This window comes from Garra rufa, chromosome 1 (genome assembly GCF_049309525.1).
Source record: "Garra rufa chromosome 1, GarRuf1.0, whole genome shotgun sequence".
Taxonomy (NCBI): Eukaryota; Metazoa; Chordata; class Actinopteri; order Cypriniformes; family Cyprinidae; genus Garra; species Garra rufa.
In genome coordinates, this window is record NC_133361.1 from 21978971 (window position 1) to 22002859 (window position 23889).

Here is a 23889-nt window from a genome sequence, read left to right on the forward strand (position 1 = left end):
TGGGAAGGTTTGGGCCACATCTTCTTTTCCACAATCTTTTTTAAACTCTTCCCATCTGTGCGTGCGCGGAGCGAGCGCTGATTGGTCGGGGCCGACGTCCAATTGCGACGTCACGCCGCTCTGTTAAAATGATGTCACCGGCATGGCATTAAACGCGTCCCATGTCACTTTTTCCACTTTGAAGTGAATTAGGGATGCCTCTGATTTGTCTAGATCAGGCAATCTCAGCTGGTTTTGCTTTTTGATTTGACAGTGGACATCAAGCTCCGACACAACACAGCACTGAATATGTCAAAAAGTGCAAAAATCAAACAGTACAAATGATTCTTTGAATTAAAGAATTAATATTATCTATCTATCTATCTGTCCGTCCGTCCGTCCGTCCGTCGCCATAAAATGGGCATATTTTCATCAGATTTCAAAGTATGAATATTGTTTTGGAGATCTTTCTGTCTGTCTGTCCGTCCATCCATCCATCCCTCTATCTATCTATCTGTCTGTCTGTCCGTCCGTCACAAAATGGGCATCTTCCTAGTCATCCATTTGTCTATCTATCTATCTATCTATCTATCTATCTATCTATCTATCTATCTATCTATCTATCTATCTATCTATCTATCTATCTATCTATCTATCTATCTGTCTGTCTGTCTGTCTGTCTGTCTGTCTGTCCGTCCTTCTGTTCGTCGCCATAAAATGGGCATCTTTTCATCAGATTTCAAAGTATGAATATTGTTTTTGAGATCTTTCTGTCTGTCTGTCCGTCCGTCCATCCATCCATCCCTCTATCTATCTATCTATCTATCTATCTATCTATCTATCTATCTATCTATCTATCTATCTATCTATCTATCTATCTATCTGTCCATCCGTCACAAAATGGGCATCTTCCTAGTCATCTATCTATCTATCTATCTATCTATCTATCTATCTATCTATCTATCTATCTATCTATCTATCTATCTATCTATCTATCTATCTATCTATCTATCTATCTATCTATCTATCTATCTATCTATCTATCTATCTATCTATCTGTCCGTCTGTCCGTCCGTGGGCATCTTTTCATCAGATTTCAAAGTATGAATATTGTTTTTGAGATCTATCTGTCTGTCTGTCCGTCCATCCTGATTAATAATGAAATTAATTATTTATATATGTGACCCTGGACCACAAAACCAGTCATAAGGTAAAATTTTACAAAACTGAGATTTATACATCATATGAAAGCTCAATAAATAAGCTTTCTATTGATTCATAGTTTGTTAGGATAGAACAATATTTGACCCAGATACATCTATTTGAAAATCAGGAATCTGAGGGTGCAAAAAATTCAAAATACTGAGAAAATCACCTTTAAAGTTCTCCGAATTAGGTTCTTAACAATGCATTTTACAAATCAAAAATTACATTTTGATATATTTACAGTAGGAATTTCAGAAAATATCTTCATGGAACATGATCTTTACTTAATTTCCTAATGATTTTTGGCATAAAAGAAAAATCAAAAATTTTGACCCATGCAATGTATTTTTGGCTATTGCTACAAATATACCCCAGCGACTTAAGACTGGTTTTGTGGTCCAGGGTCACATATCTCCAATCATTTTGATTATGTAAAGAAGCGTGAGGATAAAACACTAAAATATGAATTTTAAAAAAAGGATTAAGAAAAAAAGAAATTAACTTTTTTTAGTGTCTCTGTTATGCTTTGATGCAGATGAGCTGATTTTCCTTTTTCATTCCACTGTGTTATTCTGAAACAGATGACAAGCCGTAGGAATGTGGGGCCAGGAGTTTGTTGTCCAGTCAGAGAACATAAGCTGGTAAAACCTCCTGATCCATCAGCACAGCTCTATGATGTCATCATGAGATCGCACATAGGAATGAAACTCGGCATGATGTTGATGTTTTGACAGTTTATAGAATCTGTTTTTAATGTTATTTGATCGCACACTCATTCAGAGTTATGAAAGATGGTATTTTAATAACAGGCTAGGCTAGTTTGGAATATTCTACATCAGATACTGTACTCTGAGTGCTCAATCAAAAAAAGCAGAAGCGCAGCTTTGGATCTTGAATTCTTTTCAACAAATCTCAGTAAAAATGTCCCATAAAGCATAGTTCTAAGTGCTGATACGAAAGAACAGGGTCTGAATGATGGTGCTAACATTTACACAGGTGCTTGTCATCCAGCACTGTAATCCATTGCTTATCTGACCGCAGACTCACAAACGGTAAGAAATATGGCTAATTAAGATTTGTTAAAAGTGCTGAAATGAAAGATCAGTGTGAAGGTTGATTAAACTGAGTGAAATATAGATTTAAATAAAGGACAAAATGGCCTTTAGTCATGATAACTAAAATCATTATCACACGAAAAGGACATGGAATTATTTTATTGGATACCTAAAATATATAGTTATATTTGTCTGTCTGTCTGTATGTCTGTCTGTCTGTCTGTCTGTCTGTCTATCTATCTATCTATCTATCTATCTATCTATCTATCTATCTATCTATCTATCTATCTATCTATCTAGCTCTTCTATAAATTTGAACAGAAATAGAAATAATAGGGGGAAGAAACAAATGTTATTAAACAAAATATATAAGCAAAACGTTTTATTTTTTGGCAATTTCCATGCCTTACACGGTTAAGTCTATTAATGATCTGATCTTGTTTGATCTAAGACATCATTGAAACATATTTGAACATTTTTTTTCCATATCAGTAAAAATCAAACCAGATGTAGTAATCCAAAAATGGCATTTTATCTCCAAATCTACTTTTACTGAAAGGGACAGTCTGGAGTATATGGATGATGTCATTTAGTCATTAGGATTAGTGTGTAACATCTCTAAAAGCAGCTCTGTGATGCTCTCATACAGTAGCTAGAGTCCCAGGCAGGGAGTCACTCGGAGTGCAGCCTGATCCAACGTTCTTGTAAACATTCTAGGGGTTGAAAAAGAGCAGGGGAGGAATTTGGACGCTTTATTTGGTCATGACTGAGGCAGACAATCACCCTGCTATGAGGGTCAAGACGAAGAGGTGTTCATGCTGCACAGCTCTGACATTCACAACTTCATGAGAGGATTTCACATTCAGCTGGACTTCACGAAGCACACAATAAATTAATCCAAACACATCTATCTCCATATTTCTTAATTCATTATTTTGTAATGCTGGTGTCATTTAACTAGCTGCATCCATTTTTAGATCTGGTGATCTGTTCTGTGTTAAAGGGTTGTTTTTGTCACTCTTCATCCATAGTAACTTACTCAGCGCACATGTCAGCGTGAGATGTAAATCGCCCACTGCTCTGTCAAACAGCTTTAGCAAAGATAAGCAAATAAAAGACACAAAGGTAGACAGGTTTCAAACTAGAAAAAAAGTACTTGGTGATGGCTTACGCAGGTGTTTTGGTGGTTGCTAATGAGTTGCTAGCCAGTTGCTAGAGGTGTTTACTAAGGCATTCCTAACAATGTTGCTAATTCAGCATATTTCCTGTGGAAATGGGCTACTTTTACATTGTTGCTGTGGGTTGTTTATTTTAGTCCACAGATTGGTTGAAGTTTTGAGTAGCAATTGACCTTATGCACAGAGCATTCTTTAGAACTTCCGCATAAAGATAAGCCAGCTCGTAAACTTCCGCTGAAGCTCATTTTACATGTGAAATATACTAGGTGGAAATTGAGACTCATCTACTGCCTTGTTCTTATCAGAAACTGAGGAAAATTATAATTGCAACATTATAAACAATGTTAGCGGCATGAACATTCAGTTTCATATTATTTAACAACATAATTTAAAGCCTGGTAATCCGTACTCTCTGTATCTGCATAGTTGTACATTTAAATGCTGACAGCTAAACACTATCATAACCTGTTTATGCTAACTTTAGCTAGCTAGCCATACTTCTCTTCAAGGATATCTTAATTCGGGTTATGCGAAGCGCCCAGCGTTCGAACCGGAAAACAGGACTAATCATTTCCGCTTCTCAAGTTCTCACTTCTGTAACGTTACACAGCTGCAGCAGTAGCCTAGGTGATCGCTGATGTTACTGTTAAATTTCGCTTCGCTTAATTCTTAATACACTTCTTACTTGTGATCAAACTTTTGTGTAGGCTATTTGGTTTAATTAAAATGTCACGAATGTTAAAATATCAGAAACGGGAACATCCGAACAGCAGTTTTTGTTGTGTGCCGAGATGCTCTGTTTCGGGGAAAATTAACTCAGGGGTAAGTTTCCACCAGTTCCCAAAGGATGAATTAGTCAGGACGATTTGGGTCCAAAATATTAGACGTGATAATTTCGTTATAAGGAGACACACCACTGTCTGCATTCGGCATTTTATGACAGAAGATATAATTGAAGGGGTCGACGACGGTTGAAATAAAGATGCTAATTAAACCTTTGTAATTTATATAGTAGCCTACTAGACACAATTTTCTATGAAATACATAGACCTACACTTTATTGGCTGAATAATATTTACCCTTTGAATGTTGAGCGTTATTAACGGTTGAATAAATGCTGATGTGGGACAAAATGCCCGATTTCCAACACGTTGAACTGAGCAACGCCATTGTACCATTGTAATTGGCTACTTCTAAACGCATATAGCTCAGTAATGTCAGCTTTATGTATTTTCTGAGAGGGGGTGGGATTTTTGTTGGGAAAGTCGGGGGAAAGACGCACACTTCGATTAGACTGGATAAACACATGCAGCATCTTGATTGTTAAGAAAATGGTATTCCTAATAAATGTCTCGAATATTTAGATTATGTCCAATGCTTCTCTTTCTTTTTGGAATTATTAGACACAGTTCACTCTGTCTTTTCAAATGCCTAGGTCTGTTTCATTTCCTTAATTATACAATTCTTAGCACTATTTTTAAACGCTTATTCAAGCAATAATATATAAATTATCTCATGTATATGCTTGTTTAAACGAATTCCAAGTAAAAATTGTATTTTTTTCTTCACATTTCCAGAGAGCGAACCGAACGAAATTAAACATTACTTAATAAATTCAAGGAACTATAATTTCCTCATTTGCCTCATTCCTTCATTTGATACAACTATTATAGCTATACAATTAATTTATATATAAAATAATATTATTTTGTCATATTCGTGATTCCTGAATTTATATATGAAAACTTCGTTTTGAAGTGCATTCGTTATGTTTGTATAAGAAAAGCCTATTAAGTTGATTTAATATTCTTGATAATTTTTAGAAGAGGTTAAAAAAAGGAAAAAAAGGAATTAGCTTGTAGTCTATATATATTTAGGGCTATAGGCTAATCTTTTTGTTAACCTTTACTACACTGTAGATCGAAATAAAATAATTCTTGATATTTAACATCGGAGAATCACTGACATAATTTAGAGTACTTCGAAAACAAAACTATTTAAATCTGTATAAAGGAAAGACAAAATAAATCACAACAAGAACAATCTGTATTTTTCTTGTAATCAAGAACATTTCTTTTGACAAAATTACCTAATTAATGCCGAATGATGTTTGACAGTGAACGCATCTCCACCGCATAGCCACATATAATCGCTGCTGTCAGTCGCAAATATTAAACATATTTTCTTCCTTTTTTTTTTTTTTTTTGCGGTCCGAGTTAAATCCCTTATCTAACTGAGTACTCGGGGCTCCGGACGTCCGTTTGCATATAAGGTGTACATCCGAAATTGTTATTTGTGGTAGCTCCTGTAAACACCGGCTTAGAAGGTGACCATGGCTGTATCCGAAATCGCCCCCTATACCCTATTCACTATTCCCTACATTAGTCCACTCGTACAGTTCACTTGAAGGAGTGAATGAAAACGAGTGAGTGAATTCGGGCACTAAGTGCACCGGAAGGACTGCAGCTTTTGCATAGTATTGCTTATTGTTTAACAATAATTTAAAACGGACAGTTGGAGTAGTAAGATTAAAGGATTTATTTTGAACTATGTCAAGGAGTTTACGTATAAAACCTGGTTAAACAATTTAATAATCAATTTACAACAAATTTGTACCTGTGCTGTACGCTGTATTACGCAGTGGACGAGCGCGTTGTAAAATTAATAGATGGGTGATTCAGCTGCGGGCGCCATCGTCTGGCGAGACGCGGGAATTCAGTCGGCGCACGACTCTCACAGTGCATTATGGGTTATCTCTAGCTGTTGAGCGTACATCGGTTGTACCATAGACATATATAGAGAGTAGACGCCCCATCGACCGATACTCCCTACTGGCGCTGACGAGACGTGGGGCCGCCATCTTGGACCGGTCACCCGCTCCACTCAGTGTAATCTGTTTGGCAGGTGTAATGAGCTGTCAACGCATTTAATTAATCATACCTCACGGAATATCGAACTGATTTTCACGCGGTTTTTTTTAGCTGCAAAGGTCATAAATATAGCTGTGAAACATGACACATGGTTTGGCATATTTTAATATTGATAGTGAGCTTAACAGTAATATAATGAATATCTCCGTTCTTGTGATAGTATTAGGTCTTTTAAGAGGGTCTAAAGACTTACAACATGGACTTAAGCACTTCTAATGCGTTATGGTTTGTATAGTTTTATTCTATTTTCACTTGGCTGTTTATTCATTTGACATTGTTGTTCATTACTGATATTCTCCTTAATGTAGTCTTACCATGCTGTTATTATATTTTGTTGTGATGGTAAAATGAAGCTTTTCAAAGCACTGAGGCTTTCCCCTCAACTGTATCGTAAAAAGATTCATTACTCGAAGCTTTTCAACACGTTGCACACTAATGACATCTTGTGTTCAAAGGTGGGAAAAGTTGCCTTTGCGTCCCAGATCTCAAAGCGATTTTGGACAGTTTCATCAAATACATCAATTTGTGCTACGAAAACTGTCAGAAATAAAAAATAAAAAATAAATGTAATTTTACTTGAATTAATCTGTAAATAACATATTTATTCGTATTATGATGCATTCTTAACAAAAAGCGAATGACACTTGAAACACGTTATTTTAATCAGAATATGAAGCAGTCACGTGGGTACAGTGCTTCACTGTGAGATGTTTCGTTCTTTTGATACAAGCTTCGAAGCTTTCGGTGTTTAACGTCACATCACTAATATTTTGCTTGAATTGACATTGTTGATTATTGCTGTTTTCCCTCATTTTTATTGTTTATTTCATTATGCTATTGACTGAATTGACGTTGTTCATTTTTGCTATTCTCCTTATTAGCTAGCCTATAATCTGACATCTCAATCTGTTCCCTGTTAAATTTAAGTATTATATTGTTTTGTATTTATGTCACTTTGGACAAAAGCGCAACCATAACCATATGAGGTGTAGGCTATGATAGGAATTTTGCAAATCACACACTATAAATATGATAGAGAAGCAGAAACAGATAGTGACGGTAAAGGTATTTTAATGAGTTGAAGAAATACTATATTACATTAGAGTCTACTTGGAGTATTTCATTCTCTCTCGCTCACACACACACACACACACACACACACACACACACACACACACACACACACACACACACACACACACACACACACACACACACACACACCTATCCTACACAGTGTTCAGGCATGTTCTCTCACTTTTGCTGCTGCTACGCGATGTAATGAATTCCAGAGTATGACCGGTCCAAGATGGCGGCCGCATTTCTCGTTTCCAGCAGCCAATGTGGCGTCTATCTCTATTATGTCTATGGGTTGTACACTTGTTTTTGCGGTGCATTGTGGGATTGAATGAGTGCACTCGGGAATGTCCACTATGGTTTCGAACACCACTAAAAATGGCTGTCCCCTCAAATAGTGCCCTATTTGAGGGTATAGGGGGCGATTTCGGATACAGCCAAAAACTTCGCTGTACCAGTAGCTGACGGCCGGAAGTAGTTACGGCTGTTTTGTAGAACCCGGAAGAATGTTGCGCATAACCGCTATCGTATTCTTGATCATCACTGATTGCCTTCATAGTCATGAACACATTTTTAAAATTTTGCAATATTTTAAAGCCTTTATTATTTTCTAACTCTACAGCTGTCAAATAAAATGTACTTCAAGGACTCACTTTTCATTCATAAAAACGGCATCGGAAAAAATGACTTTTCACGGAAAACAACGTCTATTTTTTGGCTAAAATAATAGGGAATTAACCAATATATAACCAAAAGATGGCAGCAGATGATTATTTATTATGCAGCTGCCGTTTAAACTGCCTATATTTTTGAAGTGTCAATTGGACTGGTTCTAAGTAATTGCCAGGCACTTGGCAGAGGTGTGCTTCATGTAATTTCTAAGGCATTTTTAGGTAGTTGCTAAGTTGCTTTGAATGGCTGCTTTGGAGTTGCTAGAGGTTTGCTACTAAGGTGTTGCTAAGCACTTGCTAGAGGTTTGAGAAGCTGGTGGTTACTAAGGCATTGCTATGCAGTTGCTAGAGGATTTCTAAGGTGTTTTGGTGGTTTCTAAGGTGTTGCTAGGCAGTTGCTACAGGTTTAAGAAGCTGGTTACTAAGGTGTTGCTAGGCAACGTTGTCCTGGTGGTTACTATAGTGTTGCAAGGCAGTTGCTAGAGGTTTGTGAAGCTGATGGTTAGTAAGGTGTTGTTAGGCAGTTGCTAGAGGTGTGCAATAATGGTGGTTACTAAGGTGTTACTAAGCAGTTGCTAGAACTTTCCAAGCTAGTGGTTAGTAAGGTGTTGCTAGGCAGTTGCTGAAGGATTTGCAACGTTGTCCTGGTGGTTACTAAGGTGTTGCAAGGCAGTTGCTAGAGGTTTGTGAAGCTGGTGGTTAGCAAGGTGTTGGCAGGCAGTTGCTAGAGGTGTGCAAAGATGGTGGTTACCAAGGTGTTACTAGGCAGTTGCTAGAGCTTTACCAAGCTAGTGGTTAGTAAGGTATTGCTAGGCAGTTGCTGAAGGTTTGTGAAGCTGGTGGTTAGTAAAGTGTTGCTAGGCAGTTGCTAGAGGTGTGCAAAGATGGTGGTTACTAAGGTGTTACTAGGCATATGCTAGAGCTTTACCAAGCTAGTGGTTAGTAAGGTATTGCTAGGCAGTTGCTGAAGGTTTGCAACGTTGTCCTGCTGGTTACTAAGGTGTGTTTCTAGGCAGTTTCTAGAGGTTTGCAAAGCTGGTGATTACTAAGGCATTGCTAGGCAGCTGCTAGAGAGCTTCTAAGGTGTTCTGTTGGTTACTAAGGTGTGTTTCTAGGCAGTTTCTAGAGGTTTGCAAAGCTGGTGATTACTAAGACATTGCTAGGCAGTTGCTAGAGAGCTTCTAAGGTGTTCTGTTGGTTACTAAGGTGTTTCTAGGCAGTTTCTAGAGGTTTGTGAAGCTGGCGGTTACTAAGGCATTGCTAGGCAGTTGCTAGAGAGCTTATTAGGTGTTCTGTTGGTTACTAAGGTGTTTCTATGCAGTTGCTAGAGGTTTATGAAGCTAGTGGTTACTATGGCATTGCTAGGCAGTTCCTAGAGAGTTTCTAAGGTGTTCTGGTGGTGACTAAGGTGTTTCTAGGCAGTTGCTAGAGGTTTGCAAAGCTGGCGGTTACGAAGATGTTGCTAGAAAATTGTCAAGGTGTTCTAAATAGTTACTAGGCAGCTGCTAAAGGATTGCTAAGTTGTTCTGGTGATTACTAAGATGTTGTTAAGCAGTTGCTAGAGGTTTGCGAAGGTCTTCTGGTGGTTACTAAGGTGTTGCTGGACAGTTTCTAGAGGTTTGTAAAGCTGGTTACTAGGGTGTAATTAGGGAGTTGCTGCAGGTTTGTGAAGCTGGTTACTAAGGTGTTACTAGGAAGTTGCAAGAGGTTTCAGTAGCTGGGTAGTATGGTGTTGCAAGGCAGTTGCTAGAGGTTTGCGAAGGTGTTTTGGTGATTACTAAGGTGTTAATAGGCAGTTGTTACAGGTTTGTGAAGATGGTTACTAAGGTGTTACTAGAATGTTGCAAAACGTTTTAGAAGCTGGTGTTGCAAGGCAGTTGCTAGAGGTTTGCAAAACTGGTTATTAAGGTGTTGCTAGGCAGTTGCTGAAAGTTTTGTGTATCTATTCTACTAGTTACTAAGGCATTAGACTATTGCTAATGTGTACATGTAGTGGGCATCATAAAATGACTTACATTTAGAAACAGTGGACAGTGGCAGTTGCTAGAGGTTTGCAAAGGTGTTTTGGTGATTACTAAGGTGTTAATAGGCAGTTGTTACAGGTTTGTGAAGATGGTTACTAAGGTGTTACTAGAATGTTGCAAGACGTTTTAGAAGCTTGGTGTTGCAAGGCAGTTGCTAGAGGTTTGCGAAACTGGTTATTAAGGTGTTGCTAGGCAGTTGCTGAAAGTTTTGTGTATCTATTCTACTAGTTACTAAGGCATTAGACTATTGCTAATGTGTACATGTAGTGGGCATCATAAAATGACTTACATTTAGAAACAGTGGACTTTGCTTAGAGATTTTGAAAAAAACTCTAACTAAAGGGGGACAAAAATACTCCTGAATGAAAAAAAAAAAAAAAAAAAAGAGTCAAAGGAAAAGCTGACAATATTGATTGTAAAAAAACAAACAGCTGCAGTTTTATGTGAATGAGCATTTGGCACTCATCAGTGTCAGACTCAGAAATGGTTGTATGTGTGTTTATGGACTCAAATGAGCCAGAGAAAAGTCAAGAAGGACGGAGAAACTGTGAGAAAAACAGAAAATTTACAGCAGCTTCTGAAAGCGCCAGTTCCAGAGATTTCCCTGCTCTCCCTGATTCCCTCTCTCCTTTCTAGGATAGGTCTGTCTGCCTATTTATGGTCGATGGCTCATTCAACCTACAAAGCTTAAAGGAATTCAGTAGGCTGCTCTGGAGATATAACAGCCACGGGCAGGTTTTCTGCACACAGTAGTCATCCGTATCCTGGACCCACAAACCAAAATGTACAGACGACTATTGTAAACAAGCAAATGCCATCATAAAGCTGCTTGATGTTCTGTACAGCGCTGATTAGAAAAGACAATACGACCCTCGAACAACTTTAATGCCTCATAAATGCAGCTATATAAAGATCATAGAGCGTCTGGAATGCAAATCTATGTCTGGGAACAACTTCAAGATGAATATCTGAGTGCAGTTCAGTTTGCATATGAACATTATTTTAAAGATCTGTGCTATACAGTGGAATTAATATCAGATCAGACACTTGAAATTTGAAGTGTTTTAGTTTTCTTTGCATATACAGTAAATTTATACTGTACACGATGAGTTGAAAACCATCTCTCGCAGCTCATAGCAAAGTGAAAAGTACATGCTTGAGCTCTGTGTGAGGCAATCAAAATGTCACAGGCAGCAGTACTGTAGATCTATGATATGTAGTGTTTTGTGTGTGTGAGGGTACCAGGGGAGATTTCAGTGAGCCTCTGTGTGACCATGTTTGGTAAAAGTTATCCACACACACACACAGTCACTCTGACCCAACCCATTGACCATGAGTACATGTAGTAGAGCTGGATTAAATCAGAGCCAGGCTACAGGCTCAAAGATCTCCCATTCTCTCACTTTAATATTCTTTGCCATCCTCTTTGGCTTTCTTTACCTGTCTTCTAGTATTATGTAAGCTCTGAGCTGAAGCAGAGCTACCTGATGTCATTTCCAACAGGTAGAACTAAAGGTAGATAGATAGCCCTGCTGAAAAAAACAGCATATGCTGGTTAGGTATGGTTTGGTGCTGGGATGCTGGTTTTAGCTGGTTTATGCTGGTCCTTTGCTGGAGATAGATACTTCACTTTACAATACTTAAGTATGAGGATGTGCGGTTGCCACTAAACCAAGATAAATCTTCTGTTAGCATGAAGAATTAGCAAACTGCCATTTGCTAATGGTTCTGCCAACAGAAAAGTGCCCTGAATGTACAAACAGCCAGCTAAATAGTCCAAACATTCACTTCAAGAGTCAAATATCTACTTAAGCCGACATTAAACAAACTTCCAGTAGATTTATGAACATATCAAAACATGTCATTATAATAAAGCGTTTCAAAAAGTGTGTAAAATGAGAAAAGCGCAAACAAGAATATGACTTTGACTCACTAAATCTAAAGCATTTCATTCATGGAATCATTCTACTATTTAAAAGGTGTAAAAAGTACATTACCATTGAAAAGTTTACATTCAGCATCTTTACTCCAGTCTTCATTTTCACATGATCCTTCAATAATCATTCTGATATGCTGATTTGGTTACTAAGGTGTTGCTATGCAGTTGCCAGAGGTTTTGGAAGGTGCTCTGGTGGTTACTAAGGCTTTGCTAGGTAGTTGCTAGACGTTTGCAAAGCTAATGGTTACTAAGGCATTTCTAGGCAGTTGCTAGAGGGTTTCTTAGGTGTCTTGTGAAGGTGTTCTGGTGGTTACTAAGTCTTTGCTAGGTAGTTGCTAAGTTTTTGAAGCTGGTGGTTACTAAGGTGTTTCTAGGCAGCTGCTAGAAGTTTACAAAGCTGATGGATACTAAGGCATTTCTAGGCAGTTGCTAGAGGGTTTCTTAGGTGTTTTGGTGGTTTCTAAGATGCTGCTTGGCATTTTCTAGAGGTTTGTAAAGCTGGTTACTAAGGTGTTACTAGGCCGTTACAAAATGTTTGTGAAGGTGTTCTGGTTGTTATTAAGATGTTTCTAGGCAGTTGCTAGAAGTTTGTAAATCTGATAGTTACTAGGGCATTTATAGACAGTTGCCAGAGGGTTTCTAATGTATTCTGGTGCCGATAGGCAGTTCCTACAGGTTTGTGAAGCTGGTTACTAAGGCGTTCCTAGGCAGTTACAAGAGGTTTGTTAAGGTGGTTACTAAGGTGTTACTAGGCAGTTGCTAGAGGTCTGTGAAGGTGTTCTGGTGGTTACTAAGGTTTTGCTAGGTAGTTGCTATAAGTTTGTGAAGCTGGTGGTTAGTGAGGTGTTTCTAGGCAGTTGCTAGAAGTTTGCAAAGCTGATGGTTTCTAAGGTGTTGCTAGGCAGTTACAAGAGGTTTGTGAAACTGGTTACTAATGTGTAACTAGGCAGTTACAAGAGGTTTGTGAAGCTGGTTACTAAGGTGTAACTAGGCATTTACAAGAGGTATGTAAAGCTGGTTACTAAGGTGTTACTAGGCAGTTGCTAGAGGTTTGTGTAGGTGTTTTGGTGGTTACTAAGGCATTGCTAGATAGGTGCTAAAAATTTGTGAAGCTGATACATGTCATGATAAAACATTTTAAAAAGTGTGTAAAATTTGGAAAGCGCAAGCATGAGGATGAATAATTTGACCCACCAAATCTAATTTTATTCATGAAACCATTCTACTATTAAATCTTAAATCTTTTTATGATTCTGATAAACGTGTAAAAGGTACATTACCATTCAAAAGTTTAAATTCAGCATCATTACGCCAGTCTTCAGTGTCACATGATCCTGCTGACATCATTCTAATATGCTGATTTGAAACATGTATTATCAAATTTGAAAACAGTTCAGCTGCTTCATATTGTAGATTTTTTTTCTTCGATAAACCAAACGTAAAAAAAAAACTTGTTACATTTTAACATTATTTACTGTCAATTTTGATTAATTTAATGTATCCTTGCTAAATAAAAGTATTAAAATAACTCTTCATTAGTAACGTAAATCGTCGCTTTCAGCTATAACAATCAAAAAAAGTTAAACAAAAACAAGTAACAAAACAGTTCAGGCTTTTTATAATCTCAAGTTTATTAATCTGTCATTTCTCATGTTTGACTGCTACTGACGATATTATTAGTGGTCATACATTGGTTTCAAAGTGTACAGTCACAGGGGCTCCAAGGCCTCTGTTGGGTGTTGATTTTCACATTAAAATTTCCAAAGACGATTGGATCCACAACAGTAAGGTGTTAAAAGAAAAAAAAAGAACATAAAATCAATCAAATCAAGAGACTGGAGAACTGAACGACAATTATCCAACAGTTCTGTGCTCATTTTAGTATTCTTATAATCACTTCTTAAAAGACTTCTTGACTTGTACTTCAAGACTGAAAGACTATATACACTTACATAGATTTTCAATACTGGCATTGGGCTAGTCACCAAATTGCACATGGTAAATGATTCCATTGAATACCAGGCTGTCTGTACAAAACCCTGACAGCATTAGAACAAATGAAAAATCCTTGTTTAAACATATGAACAGGCAGAAAAGTCCATCTAGTCACCCTTTTATAGATTATTGCTTCTTATTGATAATCAGAAACAAATATGGGTCCTCCAATGCACCAAAGCAATTTAAAACGTCTTAATAAATCCATATAATTTAACTGGCGACTGTTCATTTTTTTTAAAACCACATGAGCTTGAAACACTGACAAACAATTTGGGGCTCCTTGTAATCATGAAAAACACTTTTGTCTGGGTTAGGATACTGTCTGTCTGCTCTACACGAGGGTCGAACCTCTTCGACAGCAGGCAAGTGCAGCATAGATGATTACAAGGGACTTTGTAAACAACGTACCAATAAACTCTAATGGGACGACATTTGATATGGGGATCCCATCTACTAACTTACATTTTCCACCTTAGAATCCACAGTGATGTAAGAGTAAAAGCTAATCTGAGGCTAGATGAGGTACTAATATTACTGTTGTGTTAACTCTAGAGGTGCTTTATACTAGTCCTATCTATACTGTTATTTTGTATACTCAAATGTAGCTTATATAGCAACAGGCACATTTAAGTGACCGCTCAACAGAAAACGATCAATAGCTGTCGAGAAATGATGTTTTTATTAATATTTACACTGCTGTTCAATAGTTTGGGATCAGTAGGATTTATGTTTTTCAAAGCAGTCTTTTATGCTCATCAAAGTTCCATTTATTTGATCAAAAATACAGAAAAAACATAATATTATTGCAATTTAAAATTACAATTTACTATTTTAATATACTTTAAATTTTAATTTATTTCTGTGATGCAAAGCTGAATTTTCATCAGCCATTACTTCAGTCTTCAGTGTCACATGATCCTTCAGAAATCCTTCCAATATGCTGATTTATTATCAATTTTGTAAATAGTTGTGCTTCTTAATATTTTTTGGAATTCTTTAATGAATAAAAAGTTCAAAAGAACAGCAATTATTCAAATATAATCTTTTCTAAATCCTTACTATTAATTTAACACATCCTTGCAGAATAAAAGTATTAATTTCTTTCGAAAGAGAAAAGTGGCTGATCCCAAACTTTGAACGGTAGTGTATATTTTTACAAATTTTTTTTTTTAAATAAACGCATTTTTTAATGTTCTTTTTAACTTTTAATTCATCAAAAAATCCTGAAAAAGTACCACAGGTTCCAAGATTATATTAGAATGATTTCTGAAGGATCATGTGACACTGAAGACTGGAGTAATGATGCTGAAAATTCAGCTTTGCATCACTGGAATAAAGTCTATTTTCGAACATATTAACATAGAAAACCACAATTTTAAATTGCAATAATATTTCACAATATTACAGTTTTTTCTGTATTTTTAATTAACTAAACGCAGCCTTGATGAGCAGAAAAGACTTTACAAATTACAAATCTTACTGATCCCTAACTTTTGAACGGTAGTGTAACTATTTATGCCAATTTATTATTTTGAGTACCGCCAATCAGTTTGTCCAGTAGATAAACTTCCTATTGATTTTCGATCAGCACTTCATCAAATTACAAAAATTACAATATCAATGCCACAATTGCATTCGATTGTGTTGATGTCGTACCATAAAGCCTAACCTCCTTTGCATTTCCATAAAAGCTAAGATTTTAGCTCATTTCAGACATTCTAAGTACATATAATTACATGACCAAATGGCCATTTCCTTCCCAAGTACACTGCCAGTCAAAAGTTTTTGAACAGTAAGAGTTCATGCTTTTTGAAGAAGTTCTTTAAAACTCACTAAGACTGCATTTATTTGATCCACAGTACAGAAAAAGCAGTAAATTGTTTTACTAATTAAAAATAACCGATTTCTGTTTGAATATTTTTGAATATTTAATTTATTTCTGTGATTTCAAAGCTGAATTTTTAGCATAATTATTCTAATCCCATGATCCTTCAGAAATCATTCTAATATTTTGATTTGCATTATTAATAATATTACGTTGAAAAAAGCTGAGTTTAAATTTTTCAGGAAGTTCAGAAAAACAGCATTTAATAGAAATAAAAATATTTTGTAACATTATATCAATTTAAAACATCCTTGCTAAATAAAACTATTTCCATTATTCCTTTCCAAAAAATTATACTGACTCCTAAGCTTCTGAATGGTAGTGTATAATGTTACAAAAGCTTTTTATTTCAGATAAATGCCTTTTCTATTCATCAAGCAATCCTAAGAAAAATTAAAAATTGACTCAACCGTTTTAAATATTAAAGGATCATGTGACATTGAATGATGCTGAAAATTCAGCTTTGAAATCACAGAAATAAATTACATTTTAGAATATATTCTAATAGAAATCAGTTATTTTAAATAGTAAAAATATTTCAAAATTTTACTGTTTTCGCTGTGCTTTGAATCAAATAAATGCAGGTTTGGTGAGCAGAAAAAACATTACAAATCTTACTGTTCAAAAACTTTTGACTGGTAGTGTATATTTCTTTTGTCACAGCTTCACATATTCAAGGCCTGGAGGATGATTTGGTTATTTCGAATTACGGATACAAGGCAAAACACTACATTTCCCACAATCTTCTTCCATTCTCATTCAAAATAACATTCATTTTCAAGGTACCTGAATTTTAAAAGAGAAACGCTAGCTCTGACTTCAGAGGGATTTACTCTTGTCAAATACTTGGCAGGAATAAGTAATGCATATGTCTTTGCGTATACATACACGCTGTACCGCAACGTGGGTTGACATTCAAAAGAATCACAACAGCATTCATAAATCACGACAAAAGCCTAAACGTCGTTCTGGAAGCTGAAAAAAAAAATCCCATGACTTTGGCAGGAAGAAAACGTCAGAACCAGGGAAAAACAGAAGTGAGATGTGAATTTGCACCAGTTCCCATCAAGCCTCGAGCTTTGAATGTTTAAATAATCTGCATGGCGAGAACAAAACTGTTTACAACCTGTGCATGTGGGCTCTAGGAAAGACAAGAACCTGAGAAATAGATGAACCACTGCAGTTACTCGGATCTAATGCAAAGTGACCTCATGTGGTCAGAATTGAAGCATGCACACAGGTTTTCACTTTAGAAACCACCTTTCACTTCATTTCCACATGGAGAATGTCTTCTGGAAATGCGAACGCGTGATTGACGTGCAATATAAGATGAGTTCTGAAAGTCTGAACTAGAACAGCTGTCTTTTCAAGATGTTCCTCACGTTCCTCAAGTCCATAGGTGTTTGTTCCGGGACGGTTAGGTACTGCACTTGTGCTTGACACGGCGATAGAGGTAGATCTGAGGTTTCACAGAGCCGACTGAATGAAGTTGATGAATAAGTGATACACATTTATACTTGGAGGCCACTGAGGCACATCAGTGTAAATATCACAGGAAACACGGCTCTCAAAGCAACGATTGGTTGGGTGCTGACTGGATAAGGCCTTGCGATGGAGATCTGATGGACTTTTCGTGGTCACAAGCTTCATATTGCTTCTCCTTGTGCTTGGAGGCACTTTGGTTGTGTTTGAGGCATAACCGGGTTAGTTTGTCTGCACATGACATAGAGGTTAAAACCACACTGGGATTATGATACTCTCTCCTCTCAACCAAGAGCACGTCCATCCAGAGCGCAATTGAAAGACTCAGAAGTTGCTATATTCTGATTGAGAATCTGTCTAATCTAATCTGTCGTTGTTGTGTTTGATTCTCAGTCTGTGTGGTTGTTCATGTCATTTTTCTTTTTGGAGTCCACTTTACCTCCTCTTAGTTTGCCGGTGATGACCTTGTAGCAGCCGCGGGCGATTTTGTACATCCAGATTGTGTTGAGGATATCCAAACAAACGCAGGACACGATCCAGGCCACCTGAGCTGCCAGACCGAGCCTTTCGAACGCTGGTGTACCGAAGGTGCCAAACACTTTCGCCCAGTAGGGGGGCATCACGGCGATCCGCACGAGGAAGAACACGACCGCCATTGCGACGCCGTTGGCGACTACCAGCTGGTGAGTACGAGGGTAAGCTAACGCTTCGAAAAACCACCTGCCGAGAGAGAAACAGAGGTCAGGTGAGACATTTAGCATTTGGATCAATGAAATCTCAAATGAATAAATGAATCTCACCTTTGATTCACAAATGGCGTTGACAATTCTGAAATCAGTCGGAAGTTCGCAAAATAAGGAAGCACTCCACGTGACTGAAAAACACAAAAATAAAACATGTAGATCATATAGACAGACACTTGTCTGAATACCTCTCCTATGAGGAACTTGTTTTCATTTTATGAATTTATTTGATATTTTACATAATAATTGGGATTTTTTTACGTGTTGTAACCATCCTAAAACGGTGATGAATTTCTAAAGCAGTAATCAAGTTTTGTTACTGCAAAATAATATATACGTTAACTAAAATAATAAATAATAATAAATAATAATTTCCGCAAGTTGCCAAAGCAACATTTTTCATTTTAATCTAGATGTACTAAAATTACTAAAAACTTAAAAGAAAAAAACCTATATAGACATATAGAAAAATATGACAAAAACAAAACTATAAAAATAAAAAATAAAAACTGATTTAAAATATTAATACACACTATCATATAATCTCAATAATGCTACAATAATACCTACTAAATAAATAAATGACACAAGCCCAAGAAAACAAGCAATTTGTGATATTCAAAGGCAATATCCAAAATCGCTGAAAAAAAGTTTAATTAAAAGCATTTTTGAAAACATTTTTTATTATTATTAGTATCATCATTTATTTAATTTAGATTGTTATTCAAAATAATTAAAAACAAGTAGTGAAACATTAGTATTAATATTTGAAAAGCCATTATCAGCCAAACCAGAGTCAGGGTGGTATAACCAACATGTCTAACTAACTAACTAACTAACTAACTAACTAACTAACTAACTAACTAACTAACTAACTAACTAACTAGGCACATATAATTAACTAAAAACTAAAATTAAAACAGTTTTGTTAATACAAAATAATCTAAACATTACCTAAAATAAAACCTAAATAAATACTAAATAAACAAATAAAAATAATTTCAAGTTGCCAAGGCAAAATTTCTCATTTTAATTTAGTTCAACTGAATGTACTAAACTAGCTAAAACAATAAGAAATATATAGACATGTAGAAAATATAAATATAAAAACTACTAAACAACAACAACAAAAAAAAAACTATACAAAATAACAAAAAAAAACTAAAAATATTAATACACACTATTATAGAATCTCAATTATACTAAAATAATACTGTAACTAACTTACTAAAATAAATAAATGACACAATATGTCTGTCTAACTAACTAACTAGGCTTTTTATAGTTAACAAAAAACTAAAATTAAAACAGTTTTGTTACTACAAAATAATAAACATTAACTAAAATAAAACCTAAAAAAAAAACACTAAATAAATAAATAAATAAAAATAATTTCAAGTTGCCAAGGCAAAATTTCTCATTTTAATTTAGTTCAACTGAATGTACTAAACTAGCTAAAACAATAAGAAATATATAGACATGTAGAAAATATAAATATAAAAACTACTAAACAACAACAACAACAAAAAAAACTATACAAAATAACAAAAAAAAACTAAAAATATTAATACACACTATTATAGAATCTCAATTATACTAAAATAATACTGTAACTAACTTACTAAAATAAATAAATGACACAATATGTCTGTCTAACTAACTAACTAGGCTTTTTATAGTTAACAAAAAACTAAAATTAAAACAGTTTTGTTACTACAAAATAATAAACATTAACTAAAATAAAACCTAAAAAAAAAAAACACTAAATAAATAAATAAATAAAAATAATTTCAAGTTGCCAAGGCAAAATTTCTCATTTCAATTTAGTTCAACTGAATGTACTAAACTAGCTCAAACTTAAATAAAAACAATAAAAAATATATAGACATATAGAAAATATAAATATAAAAACTACTAAACAACAACAACAAAAAACTATACAAAATAACAAAAAAAGATACAAATATTAATACACACTATCATAGAATCTCAATTATACTAAAATAATACTGTAACTAACTTACTAAAATAAATAAATGACACAATATGTCTGTCTAACTAACTAGGCTTTTTATAGTTAACAAAAAACTAAAATTAAAACAGTTTTGTTACTACAAAATAATATAAACATTAACTAAAATAAAACCTAAAAAAATACTAAATAAATAAATAAATAAAAACAATTTCAGCAAGTTGCCAAGGCAAAATTTCTCATTTTAATTTAGTTCAACTGAATGTACTAAACTATCTCAAACTTAAATAAAAACAATAAAAAATATATAGACATATAGAAAATATAAATATAAAAACTACTAAACAACAACAACAACAACAAAAAACTATACAAAATAACAAAAAAAAAAAAAGATACAAATATTAACACACTATCATAGAATCTCAATTATACTAAAATAATACTGTAACTAACTTTACTAAACTTCCACTAAATTCAAAGGTAATATTCAAAATTGCAAAAATCATTAAAAGCATAAAATAATATAAATGTTAATCAAAATGAAATAAAAACGAATAATAATAATAATAATAATAATAAATAAATAAATTTCAGCAAGTTGGCAAAGGCCAAATTTCTCATTTAATTTAGTTTAACTGAATGTATTAAAATAACAAAAACTAAAACTATATAGACATTTAGAAAATATAAATATAAAAGAACTCAAAATTACAAAAACAAAACAAAATGACTAGAACTATTAAAAATAACTGATTCAAAATATATTTGTTCATTTATAGCCATATCAGCAACAATGGCTATATTTATGAAAACCAAAATATTTTAAAAAACGCTATAATAGAATCTCAATGATACTAAAATAATACTGTAACTTATTAGTTAAATGACAAGCCCAGGAAAACGGCAAATGTTTAATATTCAAAGTTACAGTAATATTCAAAATGACAAAATTCTAAATTTAAATAAAAAATGAATTTTTTGAAAATGACGCTTTAGACACTTAAAGAAATGTTTATGTTAAGTATGTATGACACCTAAGAACTGTCTATAAAAAAAAGTTTTTTTTTTTTAATCCCTATTTATAGGAAATATCCACAGTATCAAGGGCCTTTTATGTCCTTTGCATTTCTAGGGACTTACCAGCACAAATCCATAAGCATACAGCGCCGCCAAATGGTGACAGACAAAAAAGACGTCACCCATGGTACTCCAGTTACAAGCTAGTAGCACCAGGTCTGGGAGAAGAAGAGATGACGGAAGAGAAAACAAGAGAGTTAAAAATAATGTAGACAAACCTGAAAAGAGCTATGTGTAATCTGTGCTTAAACGTCCGTAATAAAACAATGATTCATACCATAGAACAAGTATCCACAGGTGATGGCCACATTGAGCTTAACCATGTTAGGATCACCCCTGAGGAAAGACAAAAAAAGGATATAGCTCAACAAAAGGCAAAAACAACAGTGTGAGAAATGCAGACAGTCAGCAATGCAAGCATTTGGACTTAACAAGTTTAACATGAACTGCTTGTTTCTGAAAGCGTCACCACCCAGTTAACCTGCAGATGGAAACCCAAAGCAGACACAAAGCATGAGGGAGTGCTGCTGTTTCTGACTGAAGCCATTTATTACTCTACTGTCACTGGCAGCACGCCACTGTCAACACTGCCAGATGTACAACCGATGTGACACAATAAAGTCATATTCCCATGAAACAATACTGCATTCATTTTATCTGGCTGAACATGGATTTGTAAAAAAAAAAAAAAATGGTGTTGTGAACTTTTGAACTGTCTGATATCAAATCAGTTTCATGCATTTGAAAAATATAGTAATCTATTCAAAATGAACGGCTGGATTTTTATTAACTAACATGAAGAAAGATTAATAAATAGCAATTGTATTGTTCATTGCTCATTTATGTTAGTTAATACATTTACTAATGTTAACAAATTACACCTTACTGTAAAGTGTTACCAACATTTTTTTTTTTATTCTGTGTTTTATCATTTAATACAGTAAATTTATAATCAAAAATGGTAATAAATTTATTCATTAAACGTACAAAAAATGTAATCAAATGAAATGTGTGAACAATTCCTTTTAGTTTTAGCAAAGGTTTACTGTTTAAGTTAAAACATGGACGAAAAATTGTGATATTGTATGATATTCCTTAAATTATGTTTGAACAATGACTACAACTATAAAAATAAAAACAGATTAAAACTATATTTACTTATTTATTGCCATATCAGCAACAATGGCTATATGCATGAAAACCAAAATATTAAAAAACACTATAATAGAATATCAATGATAAATGATAAATAATACTGTGGCTTTCTAAATAAATAAATGACACAAGCCCAAGAAAACAGTACATTTGTGATACTCAAAGATACAGTAATATTCGAAATTACAAAATTCTAAATTTAGTTAAAAAAGATTTTTTGAAAATGACACTTTAGACACTTATAGAAATGTTTCTAGAATGTATGTATTATTAACTGTATTTATTATTATTAATATTTTTATGCTAACACAATAAAATGCCATTTGTTAACATTAGTTAATGTATTAACTAACCTGAACGAACAACAAACAATACATTTATTACAGAATTTAATAATCTTTGTTAATGTTAGTTCAGTGGTTCTCAAACTTTTTTATACCAAGTATCACCTCAGAAAATATTTGGCTCTTTAAGTACCACCGAAATGACCAGCATTAAAATACAGTAGTGTAGTAGGCCTCACTATTCAACTACAGCTATTTATTGTTTTAGCCACTGTAAATACACAGTTTGAACATTAACACTGTATAGTGCTACAATGTGCTGTACCTAAAAGTTAAATAAAAACTGTACTGTACAAATTTAAAACTTTACTCAAATAACAATTAAATTAAATTATATTGTGTTTTAACATTAATTTATACTTAATTTTGTTAAATGTTAGTTCATGTTAGCACACAGTGCATTAACCAATGTTAACTAACACAACTTTTGATTTTAATAATGCATTAGTAAATGCTAAAATTAATATTAACTAAGATTATTAAATGCTGTAGTTGTTAATTCTTAGTTTATGCTAACTAAATTAAGAAATGTTAGCTAATGAAACCTTATTGTACATTCTACTTTACAATAGTAATAAATTTGTGTCAAAATTTATTCTAGTTAAGCTTTCAATGCTGAGATTATAATCTCACAATTCTGACTTTTTCCCTTGCAATTCTGAGAAAATTGCAAAATATAAACTCAGAACTGCCAGATGTAAACCCAGAATCGTAAAAAAAAGGCGAAATTCAGTCAAGAGTTTATATGTTAATTTAAATCTTGTCATTCGAGATATAAATTCACAATTAACTTTTTAAAATGTTTTATTCTGTGGCGGAAACGGACTTCCATACCTTTCAGTTACGGTGATACTGTGTGTATTTAAAAAGAATCGCGCATTCATTCACAAAGAAAACAAACCAGAAACAAACCTACTATAGTCCGTTTATTTGAAATGATTAAAATATTGTTTGTTAAAAGTATTAGTGCCATTATTTAGACAGATCTGTTAAATAAAACATAGAAAATAGACCAATAACACTAATATTTTGTATGATTCATTTATGGTTAGTCATAATGTCTTTTCTTCCTGTGACTACAGTATGTAAGGTTTGTTTCTGGTAGGACGCTCATTAGTGGCACACTCTAGGCATTTGCTCTGCACGTAAGGTTTGTTGTTACGGTAATGCT

General features: G+C 34.3%; 1 protein-coding gene across 1 annotated transcript in view; it reads right to left on the minus strand.

Moving 5' to 3' along the window:
- Nucleotides 1-13665: 13665 nt before the first annotated feature.
- The window catches only part of LOC141332288 (TLC domain-containing protein 4-B), a 41343-nt gene continuing 31119 nt past the window's right edge, over nucleotides 13666-23889 (minus strand). The window contains exons 4-7 of the mRNA XM_073837423.1: nucleotides 21497-21555; nucleotides 21283-21377; nucleotides 18225-18298; nucleotides 13666-18144 (exon numbers count right to left, since the gene is read on the minus strand). Coding sequence (XP_073693524.1) covers nucleotides 17814-18144; nucleotides 18225-18298; nucleotides 21283-21377; nucleotides 21497-21555 — 559 coding nt within the window. The 3' untranslated portion in view covers nucleotides 13666-17813. The remainder of the gene's footprint in view (nucleotides 18145-18224; nucleotides 18299-21282; nucleotides 21378-21496; nucleotides 21556-23889) is intronic.